This window comes from Argentina silus (genome assembly GCF_951799395.1).
Source record: "Argentina silus genome assembly, chromosome: 12".
Classification (NCBI taxonomy): Eukaryota; Metazoa; Chordata; class Actinopteri; order Argentiniformes; family Argentinidae; genus Argentina; species Argentina silus.
The window spans coordinates 8,395,993-8,413,287 of NC_139666.1; the positions used below are offsets into that span (position 1 = coordinate 8,395,993).

Sequence of the window (17,295 nt, forward strand, 5' to 3'; positions counted from 1 at the left end):
ATATGTATTGTTTTTGTAAGTTTGGAAAATCCCTGTGCATACTTTCACTTTTGATTCACTCATGTGACATCAGGGTGAACATAAAGTAATAAACAAGGGTGCGTTTCGCGGTGGTTTTCCGTTCAGATTTGTTCTGCAGTTGTTCTGACCGGGTGAGTTGACGCGTGATATAATACCGATACATACATAAGATCGCAAACATTAAACGGCGTGGTAAAGTCATTGATCGCAATTGTTTTACTTTTACCCACTACGCAGATACATAATGGCTGAGTTTGGCGACGATATATCAGTGAATGGAATGGTAAGTCGACAAAATATTGTTATACATTTTCACTTTTACATGTTATTAATAATGACCAGTTACCATATGTATTTGCTTAGGCGTATGATTTGTTGGACTTGGAACGTCTGGAACGAGGAAACAGTGGCACAGTGTTGACTATAGTCGCTCAGTGCTGTTCACTGAATTAACATCAGTCGGCCACTAGGCCTATACTACGCATACATATGGGACTTACTCTGTGATGTTTTATCTCCCTATTAAACAGCTACAAAACGGATCTGAGAAAGATGAGGAACTTGCTGAGGCCAAGAGAGACCTGGAGAAATGGAAGGTATAGATATTGTCTAAGACCTAGTCATACACTGTCTGTTTGCTTGTTTATTGCTTGTCTTTGTATATTTAAAAGCTTTTTCCACAATTGTTATGAAGTTGAAACTCGAGATAGCAGAGGATAAAAAGTCAAGGCTGGTTTTGGAAAAACTGGATACTGATGAATCCAAGAGAATGGCCCAAAAGGAGATCGCTGACCTTAATCACCAGATGGGTCAATGTCAGGAGGAGGTCAGTGAAACAAAAAGAGGGATACAGGTAAGTTATTCACCTGTCCACTGCCAATCAAGAATATACACTCATTCTACAGAGATCAGATCGAGGCAGTTAGTGGGGGATGATTCATTCAGATGATGTTTAGTTATTGCAATTGCATAGTTTCAGGTTGAATTGCATTTTCTGTTATTCAGGATGATATCTCAAAGCTTGAGAGAGGAAATCAGGCTCTGCTGGAGAAACTGAAGAAATGCCAAGCTGAGCTACAGGCGAAGAAAGCAGAGTCTGCCACACTTCAGCAGAGGTTCAAGGTAGGGAACAACACCTCTCTATAAAATAAATAAATAAATATATATATATGTATGTATGTATGTATATGTATATATATGTATATATATGTATGCCATTTAGCTGATGCTTTGATCCAAAACGACTTACATTGCAGTGAGTGCATACATTTCAGTATATATGGTCCCAGCGGGTAACAAACCCCCGGCCTAAGTGTTGTTAGCGCCACGCTCTACCCACTGAGCCACAGAGGACCAAAAATCATCTTAGGGATGACTTTAAAGCACTCCATTCTTTCTTGTCACGGACGAACAGGCTCCGGAACAGTTTCTACCTCCAGGCCATATGCCTGCTGAACTAACCATGCACCCCCCCCCCCCCCCACTGCTCAACTGTCACTACCTCAACCCCCCCCTGAACTCGAGCTCTATAATAACCCCCCCCCCCCCCCCCTTTGATCAAAAGACATCTGACATTATTGCACATATTATTGCACACTAACATTATTGTATTAGTACTATTGTCACTTTATTGTGGTCCTCTGTGGCTCAGGTGGTAGAGCATGGCGCTAACAACGCTTAGGTTGTGGGTTTGATTCCTGCTGGGACCATATATACTGAAATGTATGCACTCACTGTCATATAAATACCTTTGGATAAAAGCGTCAGCTAAATGGCATATTATTGTCATTTTCTGTCACTTTTTATTACTTATTATTGAATTGTTGTTGCTGCTGTTTTTGAGTGTGGAGCAAGATCCCAAAACATTTCACTTTTCCAATTACAACTGTATGCAATATAAGTCACAAATATCATTTTCTTTTCTTTTCTTTTATTTGATTAAGGCCACTTTAACCAACTCTGTAACAACAGATAGGTTCAATATGAATTTCACTTACTGAGGACTAGAATAGAATACTGGGACAGACAACTTACACTTATCTATTTTTGCTCCAGATTTACGCTCAACTCCCTGAGAAGAAAGTAAAGTTCACCAAGGTGGAGATAAAGGAAGGTGAGGAGGACAGCGATCAACACATCAAGGGGGTCTTCACCATTACCCAGAAGCCATCAGTGCTCCTCAAGGGGGGGCAGGCACTCATCACCTTCGAGGAGGAGAAAGGTAGAGGAGCCAAGCTCCCGTTGTTTCATTACCCTTCCATTATAAGATCTCCATTTGACCTTTTATGACTTAATGAGGACAGAGCACGTGGGTGTTGCACTGCACAGGTTTTTTATATCAGTATCTCAAGGATTACCAATTTGTAAACAAATAAAATACAAATACACATCCTCCTATATTCTCCCATGCATGCTGTTTGGTGATAATGGGTGTTATATCCACTTCCAGAGTTATGTTTTATGTGTTGTGTTGAGATATTGCCTTGCTGCTCCCCCAGTGGCTGCACAGATCCTAAAGATGGCCAGGTGCCTGGTGACTTGCGATAATGCCAAGGTTCATGTGAAGCCCGAAAGCTTGATACTGGAGCCCTCCGTGAAGTTTGAGGTACAATATTTCGAGATGTTAAAGATAATTAGCTTCTTGCAAAAAATGAAAGAAAATGCTAACAAATGTTCATTTCACCACATCCTTTCTTGCTTCACCTGTAACAATGTTTTCCATGACTCATATTGTCCATAACCAGTTCACTGCCGATGCTAGGTTGCATACCTGTAACTAAGGTATGTTGTTGTCGTGCAGGTTCATATTGATGTCTTCAAGAAGGCGATCAGCTTCTCGAATGCCCCACCCACCATAGCAGAGGAGCGAATGAGAGATCGGCTGGAGATAAGCTTCTCCAAGCCCAGCAGAGGGGGAGGCGAGGTGGAGAGAGTGGACTATGATCCACAAACTGGGACAGGCAAAATCATCTTCCTCAACACTGGAGGTATAACTGTAATTAACTATGGTGTGTGTGTGTGAGTGTGTATGTGCGCATGCATGCGTGTGTGTGTGTGTGTGCGTGCGTGTACATGTATGTGTGTTTGCGTACTGCATACAGTACGTGTGTGCGTGTGGTGCTTCTTTCCATATTAACAGCAAGAGAGAAGGGTTCAAATTGTGAATACTATCTACGTCTTTCTAGTTGCTGAGAGCCTGTCCCTAAAAAGGAAGTACTGTATGGATGTCGACCGTGAAGTCAACGTGAACATCGGCCCAGTTTACAATTTCAACCTTAGGAAGTTTCAGGTAAGATTCTGAGATGATAAACACTTTCTAGTCCTTCATTTCCCTATCATTTATTTGTAGTATAACTAATCTTTGCCCTATTTGGTCATCTTATTAATCTACACTGAGTTTTCAAATCTGTTCGGAGCTTCCAAATCAGGAGTCAAAACCTTTAGTGGTTTATGCACTGTAGACACAAGATCGAAGATCATTTTATTGCCACATTTGGACATGACAAAACCAGCATGTTGGTGGCCCCGGCCATCATGCCTGAGGAGTGAATGAGGGATGGCCTAGGTACTCAATTAGAGCAGAACTTTGACACTTGCTTATCAGTAGCATCTTAACTTAGTACCCCTCCCCCTCCCTTGTTCAAGACATTCTGCGGTGCCCTGAAGCGCACCGTTCTGCTGTGTGACATCGATGATGTCCAGGATGAGGAGGACCTCCAGGACCACCTGGAGATCCACTTCCAGAAGCCCAGTAACTATGGCGGGGAGGTGGAGTGCATCAGGTATCTCTCCTCTGGCAAGAAGCTGAGGGCCTTCTTCAGTGAAGACACTGCTGAGACGGAGGCCTAGCTGACATCAATCACACCTAACATGAACACCAAATATTAAACATTTTATCAAAAATGTTAACAATATTATCAAGTGCCTTATTATATTACATTTTTATGTTCATAGATGTATATGCTCAATACAGGTCAATGAAAGCATTAGTCCAGGTCTCTCTTGAAATTATATTATTATCTCAGCAACACTATTCTGGACAAATTAAAAGTTAAATACAATTAGTCAAGCAGATTTGAAAGTGTCTTGCTTACCAGAGATCATTTGTCTCAACCCAATAAAGTAAAGCCATAGATAAAGTAAGTAAGTAAGTAAAGCTGATATAGTATCAGAGAGGGCAAAGACTACTGGGTCTAGTATGATGCCTTGAGTTCAGAGTTGTAGCGTGGGACATTGAACATAACATCACGTCTCTATGTCTGCGGTTTCGAATGAAGGATTGACCAATCAATTTGCATTCTAATTGTAAGCATTCTAATTCTATGACCAATAAAGTGGAAGTTGATTAAGAAGAATATGTCCGCCCCTCATCTCCTGCTAATGTTAGTCTGATCATCTTGAAATAAAATACAGTATACAGCATTGCGCTGTTTCCACTGGTGTTAGCATGACTTTAACAAGGCTAGAAAAGGCTGAAACCTTGTTCAACAATCTATAGGCTGCTTAATTTAATTTCCTCCCTAGCCTCAAGTATCTCTCCACTGCCCGGTACCTGTCACCAATTGGTGGCCACTAGATGTCAGTGCTGTGCCATTATTACAAACTGTATGATTAGGGCATTTCTGCAATGCATATCAAGCTGACCTTTATTGGTTGTTTTTAATCACTCAAGTAATAATTCACATTTTTGTCTGTCACAGTAGAAGGTCTTGCCAGCACCACAATAACACTGATACATTTATATCAAATGCCATCATCAGAGCATAGTCGTCAATATTTCTCCAAATCCTCTGTTATAGACACTCATAGATCATGCAGTGGCCTTTACAAACTCATTTTATAATTGAAAAGCCCTAAAACGGAAGCATTTCACTTCAATCACTATAACCAGTCAGTAACCAGGGCTATTCAAGATATTTATTGATTCACCTATAATTTCTGTTAATCAATCTCTGACATGAATATGGCGGTAGTGGTCCTCTGTGGCTTAGTTCGTAGAGCATGGCGCTAACAATGCTTAGGTTGGGGGTTCGATTCCCACTAGGACCATACATACAGAAAAATGTATGCACTCTCTGCAATGTAAGTTGCTTTGGATAAAAGTGTCAGCTAAATGGCATATATAATAAAGAAGACAGAGGCTGTAAAATGACTAGCCATAGACCCCCTGTGGCTTGTTCAATATTAAAGTATAGTATTTTTGTATTGCTTTATGGCAATATCATTTCAGGTAAACAGACTGTCTAGGTGCTGAGGAGATGGAAAGACTTTCTCCATTGGTTGGATTTGTGTTGTTTTTATGACTGAAATCTCCATGCCCCAGCCCTGCCTGACTCTTCTGAGTGAGGTAATGAGAAACTACCGTACAGTAGGAGAGAGTGAGGCCTCGGCCGCCTGTACAGTCAGACGCTATGCTAGCCGTCGTGGTCTGTGGGCTCTGTCTTGTACCATAATTGGAATGTGAAATGGGGAGGAAAGATCCCGTAATGATTTAACCCTAGTCTGTCACCACCGGTGCCCTCAGAGAGAAGGGACTGTCTGCCTGCCTCCCCTCTCCTACACTAATTGGTCAGAAGGTGGTAGGTAACTTGTCCCTATAGCCCTGGCTCCTGGGTGTGTATTACAGAAGCATACTAACTGTCAAAATCCAGATCTTATCTCACCTTAGGACGTCATTCAGGATTATAAGGGTTTCTACAGAACTGTATGTGTACAGTGAGTACAGTATTACAGTTGTGTATTGTGCCTAGATTGTGTAATGCCAGTGTGAGGGAAATATGTCACAGTTGCAATACTAAACGCTCAAAGCTGATGTCCTCAGGATGGATGTAGTGGTAGTTTATATCTTAATGGTCCCTCCTAAAGACCTCTTCACCCCCACTACCCCTCTGTACAAGTTTCTCTCCTGTTAATAATAATTTTAAAAAAAAGAATCCTTCTAGCATTGTCTGACTGCCTATGGCCCCTGGTCCGAGCATTGATTACTTATGATGACTGATGTATAGATTATTCACTTACTTAAACAAATGTATTTGTTGTAAGTCGCTTTGGATAAAGGCGTCTGCTAAATGCCATAAATGTAAATGTAAATGTAGTCTGACGTTCTCCCATGATGACCAAGAGCATTTAATTTGAAGGGTTTGAATGTTGTTGTTTTTTCTCACTCCTCCAAAAACACATTCATTGGTTATGTGTTTGATGCTCCTTTGGTTGCATTTGAGAGAGATTCCCACTGTGACAGGGTAAAGGCTGAAGAGCCTAGGAAGAGAGAGAGAGTGAGAAAGAGAGAGGGGGGAGGGTAGAAGAAAGGGAAGTGAGGAGGGATAGACAGATAGATTGACACAATTAAACTGCTTCCAAATGCCACATCACCCCCCCCCCCCCCCCCGACCCTGATCCCCTGTATTTGACTTGTAAGGGATATTGCTCATTATAACATTGCTGGTGTGGGCCGTGGCGCGCCGACTAAATCCTTCATCTGCCAAGACACAAGCCGCTGGCACCCTAAATCAGCCAAAATAAGCCAAACAAATTTCCTGGCCTGAATTATTTAGCCTTCACTCACTCAGTCACTCCAATAAGATGAATACCTCCCCATGGTGAATTATTCATGACTGGAGTCGTCTGCAGGCCTATTCAGCTTGGCCCCGGTGGCCCGTTGATACAAACCCAGTTACCCGCCAATCTGATGTATATTGCTTTGGGGTCCGGGGACTGATGAGGATCGTTCAACAGGATTAAACCAGATCTACAGCTCCACTAATGTCATGGCAACATATTGGCCTCAGATTGGGATCAGGGGATTGGCTCCCTGTAACTCAGACAGCATTGTTTTCACCTGCCAGAGGAAGTGATGGATGCCCAACCACAGAGGAGAAGGAGGTTTGAGGGTTAGGGTTAGGGTTGGGGTTGGGGGGAGGGTGGGGGTAGAGGGGAGGAGGAGAGGGTAGGGGAGGGGAGGGCAGGGGAGGGGTGGGGGGTTGAAGAGAGTTAAGAAGAAAAGAGGAGAGGATAGGAAAGGGGGAGAAGAGCAGAGAGGAAGGGGGTAGAGGACAGGGGAGGAGAAGGGAGGGGGAGGAGGGGCTGTCTGCTGTTGGTTCACACTGTAAGAGTAATATTTGATTATTGTAAGAGTATAACCACCACTATGGTCAGCACTGTTGGATACTATAGGAGTATTCTAGAGAACCCCTGTCTGCTGGTCCAGTGATAGAATGACTAGAGAACCCCTGTCTGCTGGTCCAGTGATAGAATGACTAGAGAACCCCTGTCTGCTGGTCCAGGAGCTGTTAAACCTTAAACATCCCAGAATAGTTCTGGTGAACATCCGTTCAGGGATTTATGATCCTGTTACTGCTCCATCCCAACACTTTATCCACACAAGTCAGTCTTCACTGCGGAGTTGGAGTCCCTTTTAGCAACAAAGTGGCAGAAGATGAGCAACTCCGACCTTCACAGAAGCCTAGGTGACATCCATCCTTCCTCCCTATGACAGAACACTCACTCTCATCCACATCCACCTTCTCTCCCTGTTCTTCTCTGACTGGCTCAGGACTCCGTTGTGTACAAAAGCATCATGATCCATCACAGTGACTTACGCTATAGGTGAATGAAAGGGTGAAAGATACAAATCTTGACTGTCCCTCCTAAGACCTCTTCACCCCCCCACTACCCCTCTGAAAAAAAAAAAAAAGAATCCTTCCTTCTTCTAGCATTGTGACTGCCAATGGCACCTGGTCCTAGCATAGATGTTTGCTTATGATGACTAAAGATGATTCACTTACTTTAGACAAATGTACTTGTTGTAAGTTGCTTTGGATAAAAAGCGCCTGCTACATGTCTAAAATGTCAAGATGTAAGCTAAGGAGAGACTGAAGTGTGTGTGACAAGCTGAAGACTGAAATGTGCAGCTGATGTGATGGTCGGTACCGTCGCGGCTGGCTGTCAGGCAATAGTCCCACTCGTCAACTGTAGAACCTATCCATCCAATCTCGCAAAAAACTATTTTCCCTTGGAACGCACATGCAGTGTTGGATGCAATGTTGCCATAGAAACAAGCGATACAAGCTTTACAGTTGCCGAGGATGGGGGGGGGGGGGGGGCGGGGGTGGACTGCGACGCTTTACACTTCAATACGTAAGGAGAACAACGACAAAGATAAGGATGTACAAACGAGTGCATTCTCCCTCCTCCTCTCTTATTGTTCACACAGGCACACACACACACACACACACACACACACACACACACACACACACACACAATGATGCAGTCAGAATGCTGGCTACAGACGTTTGCTGTGACTGTTCATTACTCACTAGGCCTGTTCCCATCCATCTGTCCCTCTGTTGTGTATCCATATCACAGCAGGGCACATAGGCTGTGGTACAGTGTGAGAGCAAGCCAGTGTAGATAAGCCACACTCTCTCTCTCTATCTCTCTCTCTCTATCTCTCTCTCTGTGTCCTCTCTGTCAGACATGCCGAATGCCAGTATGAAAGTGCTCGTGATATTACTTCAGTTTCTCTACTCTGAGAAGCGAATGAGCTGAGAAAACAGACAAATAACAATACAAACAGACAAATACATGTCATTATAAAGGACTGGAAAATAGAGCCATATCACAAGTCTATACCTCCTGGTATACATACAGACATGTTGCACTCAAATAGAGCATGTCAGTGGCCAGTAGTAAATGTATGACTATTAGGAATCCATTCTGCCCTTATATGCTATGGGGACTCAAGTAAAGATTTGTGGGATTGTGTTAGAGGTCGCTGTGTTCTCAAAGGTGATTCCTTTGTTTTCTATAGGCTGGAAGTGTAAATCCCTGAGGAAAAGCTAGCAAAACATAATATCCTTATTTTCATATTTTGCTCAGCAACAAGGAGACTGGCTAAGATGGAAAGGCTTTGAATAATTCACAAGTTATTGATGGACAGGGATGATGTAAAAAAACACTGCATTAAACAGAGGATTATCTCTGTTGACCAGGTTTATCATACTGTACAGTACATGCTCTCGCTCTTGCTCTCTCTCTCTCTCTCTCTCTCTCTCTCTCTCTCTTTCTATCTGATTCTCTCTCTTTATCACTGATTTTCTTTCTGTCGCTCTCTCTCTGTGTTTCTCCGTCTCTCTGTCTCTCTCTCTCTGTGTCTGTCCCTCTCTCTCTGTCTGTCTCTCTTATCCTTGTTTCTGTGTTGCCTACATTTTGCCTTATTTTATAGTCCATGATGCTTCTGGGCAGTGGGAACTCGTGAACTCAGAATACACTCAGCACTGTTTAACATTTTGACCTTCGAAAGATCACATCATCTCACTGAAATACATCTGCAAAATGAAAAGTGACAATGTTAACTTAGCCATACACTTACTGAGGTCACAGACTGCTTTTTGTTCAACCTGACAGTTATCTATCTTACTTACACCTAGATATTTTTTTAATACCCTTGAGTTGCAGTGGAACTTAGGGCGACAATGATCATCATACAGTACTCTATTTCCTTTGGGTCTTCTTTATCAAATGACATAATTTTACAGAATAAACGTAACTATCTGTTGACCTGGGTAGAGAAGTCCACATTCAATAATACCCTTGGATTTGTGGTTGGTTTGACTTGACTTTCACTTGTACTGATGCATTGTTGGCCAAAGTCAGACATCCTTGATAGAGACATTTTGTTCAGTGACACCCTCATGCTGTTCATGTTGCACAGACTGCAGTTGAAATGTTGTCCTACTTATGCGAAGCGAATGTTAGATCCAATCGTGTATAGAAAACATAGCGCATACTGTCGATTTTCTCATCACATTGAAATAAATGAGATTGACCTCATTATGTTTGAATCATCAAAAGTGTCAAAGCCATTTAGTACATATTTTGATAAACCGCTAAGCCACATATGCTATTAGAGGTGTTTATTTTTAGACTACTTTGCATTTGAATGCTATAGTTTTTCCATAAAGATTACATTTCTGTCGAGGGGAACTGGGACTGGTTGGATCAAACCAGTGATTTCTGGCGGAGAGAGGAGTGCTGTGAGGTTTCGAAAATTGGATGCCTACAGGTTTTGATGTAAAGATTAATGGAAAAGTATGGTCCAAAAACCATTACCTCATTGCCGTTATATGAGTATTTGCAGCTCCAACGGTCTTATAAAGCACTTCCAAAAAGAACAAAATTACTCCTTCCTTCAAAGTTAATATGAAATTGGAGTCCTTTCCTTCAACTTCCAACCCTGTGGGGCTCTGCAGCCTCCACCCTCTCCAGCATGTATACGTGCCCAGGGAGAGTGCGGCGTCACTGGGCTGCTAGTTCATTATGTGTTGGCGTATCAGACACTCATTGTATGTGACTGCTCCATCTCATTAGGCCAGGCCTGGATGGCTCTCCAGGCTCCAGAGCTGATTTTGGAATAACAGTGACTTCACTGCGTGGGCTAGCCGGGAGAGATCGGGCCGGGGCCTCGTAACTCAAGGCAACTTATCAAACGCAATCAAGGTTTGAAAAATGAAGGTGCCGCTCTTGCCCCTCTTGACTGCTGAGCAGTATACTAATCAGTCTGTAGATGAATTGATAAAATGTAGAGTTTTGTATCACTGCAGGATGTTAGTTGATTCCGGAGGAAAATCATAGCAGGGGGTTCAGATCTACGTATATATATTACACCTTTCCTTTACTTGGTATAGTGTGTTTAGACTTGAGAATGAGGGACAATGCTCTTGAAATAAACGTTGGCTTGATTTTACTTATGAAATCAATGAATACGGTCGACTGCTTTCTTTTGTCCGTCTTAACTTTACATTTTCGTACCTCCCTCTCCTTGTATGCCTAAATTACATGGTTGCCATGGCTGCGTCATATGCAAATTAGACATTTCAGCCTCCACCCGTCAGAGATAAAGAGGATTCATCTGCCTGGTATGTCGTCTAAATATGCCTGGTGGGGAGGGGCCGGTCACCGTGGTGATGTGGAGCGTAGGTCAGTGCTGTGTCATGCCTGTACCCTGCAGCACCCCTGCAGTACCCCTTACCCTATTGTTCTAAAGTGCAGATGTCTACTGTCTTGGAAAATAGACATAAGCTATTGTGAAAGTCAAAGGGGGATGAGTCATTTCAGAACAAGGCAATAGGTTTATCTGGGTTCACTGTTTTGCATCAAATAATATTTCATCCTGCACAAACCTCTATTATTTGAGCATGTACCAATACAGTTTATGCATAAAAGATTCACGTGCAAGACACTTATAGATCATATCAGAGCTGGATTTTAATCTACATATTTCTCTGTGGTTTAACACACACACGCATACGGACATGCATACGGACACGGACACACACACACACACACACACACACACACACACACACACACACACACACACACACACACCTAGTTTATAATATTCTGCACGCTCCGGGAGGGTCTTGTGTTTACAGGAACACCTGGTGCATGTGACATGAGTCTGACAGTGAGCAGGGATAACTGCAGCAGTAATTGCTCTCTCACTTCATCAAACATTGTTCATCTCTCTAGCTGAATCCTAGAATGTATACACAGTCTAACCCTGCCATAGTTCTTGTGGTAAATACCCATGCTGTAGGTGGATAAATCCTCATCTTGAGCACCGCGTTGGGCTTGTTAAAAAGCAACAGGCTTCAAAGATCCACATACGTTTTCAGATGTGTGTATAAATCATATATTTCTTGCCAGGGTTATGATGGTTGGGGCTGTCTGATAAGGCCCAGGGTAATAGTTTACACATGGAGGTAGACTCCTGGACTGCTTCCTTTGTGCGCCCCCTCCCCCCGACATAGAATCACACACACACACACACACACACACACACACACATACACACACACACACACGCACACACACACACACACACACACACACACACCCACACACACACACTACTGCCGCCACCCCGCCCCAGATTTCCTCCCTCTGCAGTAATGGCTACCAAATGGTGCCCCTGGCGCCCCCTCTCATGCTGGATAGACATGGAGGGGGAACAGACTTGTGCCAGGAGCAGGGGGGTTTCTGCTGCAGCTGGAAAGCTGGCTAGCTTTGACCTTCACAGCCAGCCAGCCAGCAAGCCAGCCAGCCAACCAGCCAGCCAGCCAGCCAGCCAGCCAGCCAGCCAGCCAGCCAGTCAGTTAGTCAGTCATTTAGGTTGGTTTCCTGAGAAATCAGCAACAAAGAAAGTGAATTTCATGCCTGGGGTTTGTAAATGTGAAGAGTTAATGATGCGAGCACATTAGATGATTCGGGTTTTAGCACACCTTGTCTAGAGTCCAAACATGACTTACCGTAAGTCTTTTGTTAGTCTAGAAACTAACGTGGGCTCGACGGATGGATTCACATTATTTCCACATTTTTTCCAGAACTTGGTGCCCAGCCCATAATGGAATAAGCTGTGTTCCAATTAAATGCTATACTTGCTTTGTAAACACACAATTGTGTCACATGCAATGTTGTTGTTTTTGGTTGAGAGGAAATTAATAAAACATTTCCAGCCTGTAATCAGTGCCTTTAATTTGTCATGAGGAAATTGCAGGTCAGCCATAAGCGTAGTACAATGGGAGTCAATGTCAATGGTCAGGTCAGGCTGTGTGACCTTGGCAGCCCAGACTGTGGGCTTGTGGAGGATGGAGGCTCCAGACGCAGGGGTGGGCCCTGCCTGCCTGTCTGCCTGCCCGCCTGGCTGTTAGCTGGGTGACAGATGGTGCTAGTCCTTCCTGGGTCCCTATTGACCTGTATGGGGCCCTGGAATGCATATCCGGTCCAGCCAGACGGGACCCCACAGCTGCCTCAGCACTGGCCCCGAAGGGAGGGGTGTGTGTGTGTGTGTGTGTGTGTGTGTGTGTGTGTGTGTGTGTGTGTGTGTGTGTGTGTGTGTGTGTGTGGTTGTGGGGGACAGGGTCCTGGGGGTTCAATCACCCCAAAGGCACAGACCGGACTGCACTTGATGGATGAGCCCCCCAGGTCTGAAGGGGGGTGGATGGTGAAAGGGGAACGGGTATTGTCAGTAGGAGTGAGCGTGTCGATTCCTGACAAGACACTTTATCACAGATGTAGACCCCCACTCACACTACCATCACATTACCCTGAGATGTTTCCACTGCTCCTGGTAAGGCCACAGGACATGTTGGGCTGAGTGGGTGGGCTTGCTTGGTGTAAGGCAGACAGACTGATGGCGTTATTCAACCATACCACGATGTCTCACACCTCAGTGGCATCTTAAATGGAGAACATATTTCTATCCATAACACCTTTATGGTTATCATGGCTATTATGGCCTCATGGTGGCATATGTTTCACAGGTTGGGCCATAGACATGCAGATCAGCGTTGTACAGTATACACACACACACACACACACACACACACACACACACACACACACACACACACACACACACACACACACACACACACACACACACACACAGGGGATGAAGCCATCTGTCCTAACTGTGAATTTAGAGGGCAGACTGATTTCTACATTCCATTCACATCAATGGGCAGGTCAGCCAGTCGCTCAGACAGCTGACGTTTTGTTTGCATTTGCAGCGAGAGGGGGCTTCCTGATTGGTCTCTTTCCTGTCAGTTCAGGTGAAGCCAATCACTGGCGCCGCCGATGCCGGTCGCCGTTGTGAGAGCTCCGCAGAGGATGTGCGTTTTTTTAGCTTTTATGTGTTTTCTAAACTTTCTCATTGTGAGAAACTCACTGGCACTGATATCCTACGAAAAGGACACACTTCTACATTTAAACTACAACTTAAGACCAAGTATTTTGGATAATTATTCTATCGACACGGCGTGGCCGGCGGAGATCAGAAGGACCCCCCACGATAACAACAATGGGAGCGCGCCAAAAAAGAGGAGGAAACACCGGGGAAAGCGGGCAGGCATTCGGAACCGGCTGAGAGCTCAGGCCCACCGTCCACCTCTGCCTAGCATACTTCTTGCTAATGTCCAGTCTCTGGAGAACAAGATGGATGATCTAAGGGCGAGGATTACTTTCCAGCGAGACGTAAGAGACTGTAACATCCTTTGTCTAACAGAGACATGGCTTACCTCGTTGGTACCGGACCGAGTCATCTGCCCTTCCGAGTCCTTCTCTGTTTTCCGGGCGGATAGAACGGAGGAGTCCGGCAAATCCAAGGGTGGTGGAGTTTGTTTCATGACCAACAACAACTGGTGTAACCATAACAACGTAACGACGCTTTCTCAGTCCTGCTCGGCTGACCTGGAGCATCTGACCATCTCATGCCGCCCATTCTACCTTCCCCGGGAGTTCAGCTCAATCATCATCACGGCCGTCTACATTCCACCACAGGCCAACACCGAGGCAGCGCTATCGACCCTACATGATACGCTGTGCCGGCATCAGAGCAACCACCCTGAGGCGGCGATGATAATAACAGGTGATTTCAATCGGGCTAACCTTAAAAAAGTTATGCCTAACTTCCGTCAACACATCAAGTGTGCCACCAGGGGAGATAGAACTTTGGACCATTGTTATACTCAGTTTAAGAATGGGTACAAAGCTGTTTCCCACCCTCCCTTTGGGAAATCAGATCACTGCGCCATTCTGTTGATGCCTGTTTACAAACAGAGGATCCAACAGGTAGCGGTCGTGAAAAGGGAGGGAAAGCGGTGGTCCGACCAATCAGAGGCCGCGCTACAAGACGCGCTGAGTGACGTCGACTGGGATATGTTTCAATCAAGTTCCAGCGATGTCAGCGAGTTTACAGAGACCGTCTTGGACTTCATCTCTACATTAGCCGATAACATCGTACCAACGACAACGGTAAAGATCTACCCCAACCAGAAACCCTGGGTCGACAGCTCCATCCGTGCCGCTCTGAGGGCTCGCACCGCCGCTTACAACTCCGGGCTGGCATCCGGCAGCATGGAGGAGTATAAAGCGGAGTCCTACAAACTGCGGAGGGCGGTGAAAGCCGCCAAGAGGAGATACGCAGACAGAATGCAGGCGCAGATGGAGAGCAACGACACCAGGGGACTATGGCGAGGACTACGATCTATTACGGATTACCGGCACACACCCTCCTCAACCGGAAGTGCAGATGCCTCCCTAGCCGAAGACCTGAACTCTTTTTATGCACGGTTTGAGGCTGGCAACACCACCGCTAGCGCGCCGGCTAACAACAACAACGTCAGAGTGCTGGCTAGCGCGGCTGACGGGAGTTCACACGCTGGGGCAGAGCAAGCACTCTCCGTGACGGAACACGACGTGAGGAGGGCTCTGCTGAAGGTGAACACTAGGAAGGCTGCTGGCCCGGATGGCATACCTGGGAGAGTACTCAAGACCTGTGCTAACCAGCTAGCTCCTGTGTTCACCACTATATTCAACCTTTCACTAGCTAATTCAGTAGTTCCCACCTGTTTTAAAAGATCATCTATCGTCCCTGTGCCCAAGATCACCTCCCCAGCCTGCTTGAATGACTACAGACCCGTGGCTCTAACCTCAGTGGTCATGAAGTGCTTCGAGAGGCTGATTAAGGATTACATCTGCTCCTCCCTCCCTCCGACCCTGGACCCACTGCAGTTCGCATATAGACCAAACAGATCTACAGACGATGCAGTTTCCCAGGTCCTCCACACCACTCTCTCCCACCTGGACAGGCAGAAGGGGGGCTATGTGAGAATGCTGTTTATAGACTATAGCTCAGCGTTCAACACCATAGTCCCCACCAGACTGGCTGATAAGATGATTGGTCTAGGACTAAACATTCCCCTGTGTGCCTGGATCCTGGACTTTCTGACGGCCAGGCCACAGGTGGTCAGGGTGGGTAGACACACCTCCAGCTCACTCACACTGAGCACAGGGTCCCCCCAGGGCTGTGTCCTTAGTCCCCTCCTCTACTCCCTGTACACCCACGACTGTGTGGCTAAGTCCAGCGAAAACTCCATCATCAAGTTTGCGGACGACACGGTCGTGGTGGGGCTGATCTCAGATAACAATGAGAAAGGCTACCTGGACGAGGTGGCGGACCTGTCACTCTGGTGTCAGGAGAACAGTCTCATCCTGAATGTCTCCAAGACAAAAGAGCTGATTGTGGACTTCAGGAGAGCACAACAACTAAGGGCCTACACACCGCTGGACATCGGAGGGACTGCTGTGGACAGGGTGAGCAGTTTTAAATACCTGGGAGTCCACATCTCAGAAGACCTGACCTGGACTACCCACATCAGTTCTCTGGAGGGAAAGGCAAGGCAGCGCCTGTTCCATCTCAGGCAACTGAGGAAATTCAGAGTCTCCCGGAGGATCCTTCAGTCCTTCTACTCTGGAGCTGTGGAGAGCATCCTGGCTGGCAACATCACCGTCTGGTACGGTAACAGCACGGCCCAGGACAGGCGAACTCTGCAAAGGGTGGTACGCCTGGCAGAAAAGACCATGGGAGCTCCAACCCCCCCTCTCCATGTCCTGTACACCAGGAGGTGTAGGACCAGAGCATACAGGATTATGAAGGACCCTCACCACCCGAAACATGGACTGTTCCAGCCGCTGCCGTCAGGAAAACGCCTCCGCTGTCATGCAGCAAAAACAGAGAGGCTAAGACTGAGTTTCTTCCCCCATGCCATCAGAATTGTCAACGATGACCCCACCAGTGCCCCCCTCAAGTCACTCACACATGCACTGTCATTCTAACACATATGCACACACATAATCATCCATCTGCTATTTATATTGCTTACTGGCTATACTGTTCATATTGTTTATACTGTTTATACTGTCCATACTGTATATTTTTTAGTACTTCTATTTTTATTTTATTGTATTTTAAAACTTATTGTGTTGTTGCACTACTCTGTGGCACTGTCACTTTTGCATTTCACTGTATACTTGTATGCACGTGACAAATAAAGAAATCTTGAATCTTGAATCTTGGACACTCATGAAAAACAAACAAGGGCCAGATTAAAGACTCAGGACCCGAGGAGGAAAGAGGAAAACATTCCAAGGTCATACGTGCCTGATTTATACCAATGGCACGTGCTAGAGGTCAGCACTAGTTACAGTTTTCATTAGCCTTTGGCTAAAGGTAGATATCAGAGATATTATTGGCAGATCGATTCTAAATGACAGGAGCAGAGGAGCCAAAGGCTTAGTGTGAGAAAATGTGCTAACTCCCCAAAAGCTGTTCAATGCACGTGCACCACAAGGTCAACACGTTTTCACCATGTGACATTGGGTGGACGGAGGTGGGAGAAGGGTATACGCACCTCTGTGGTCAGCCAT

The 17,295-nt window shown here is 45.4% G+C and overlaps 1 protein-coding gene across 1 annotated transcript; it reads left to right on the forward strand.

Moving 5' to 3' along the window:
- Window positions 1-39: 39 nt before the first annotated feature.
- On the forward strand, window positions 40-4,376 carry nmi (N-myc (and STAT) interactor). The gene is made up of 10 exons (XM_083682475.1): window positions 40-152; window positions 259-304; window positions 552-617; window positions 716-874; window positions 1,027-1,143; window positions 2,077-2,242; window positions 2,520-2,626; window positions 2,822-3,008; window positions 3,207-3,310; window positions 3,667-4,376. The coding sequence occupies exons 2-10, from the start codon at window positions 266-268 to the stop codon at window positions 3,868-3,870; spliced, it is 1,149 nt and encodes a 382-aa protein (XP_083538601.1). The 5' UTR covers window positions 40-152; window positions 259-265; the 3' UTR covers window positions 3,871-4,376.
- The last annotated feature ends 12,919 nt before the right edge of the window (window positions 4,377-17,295 follow it).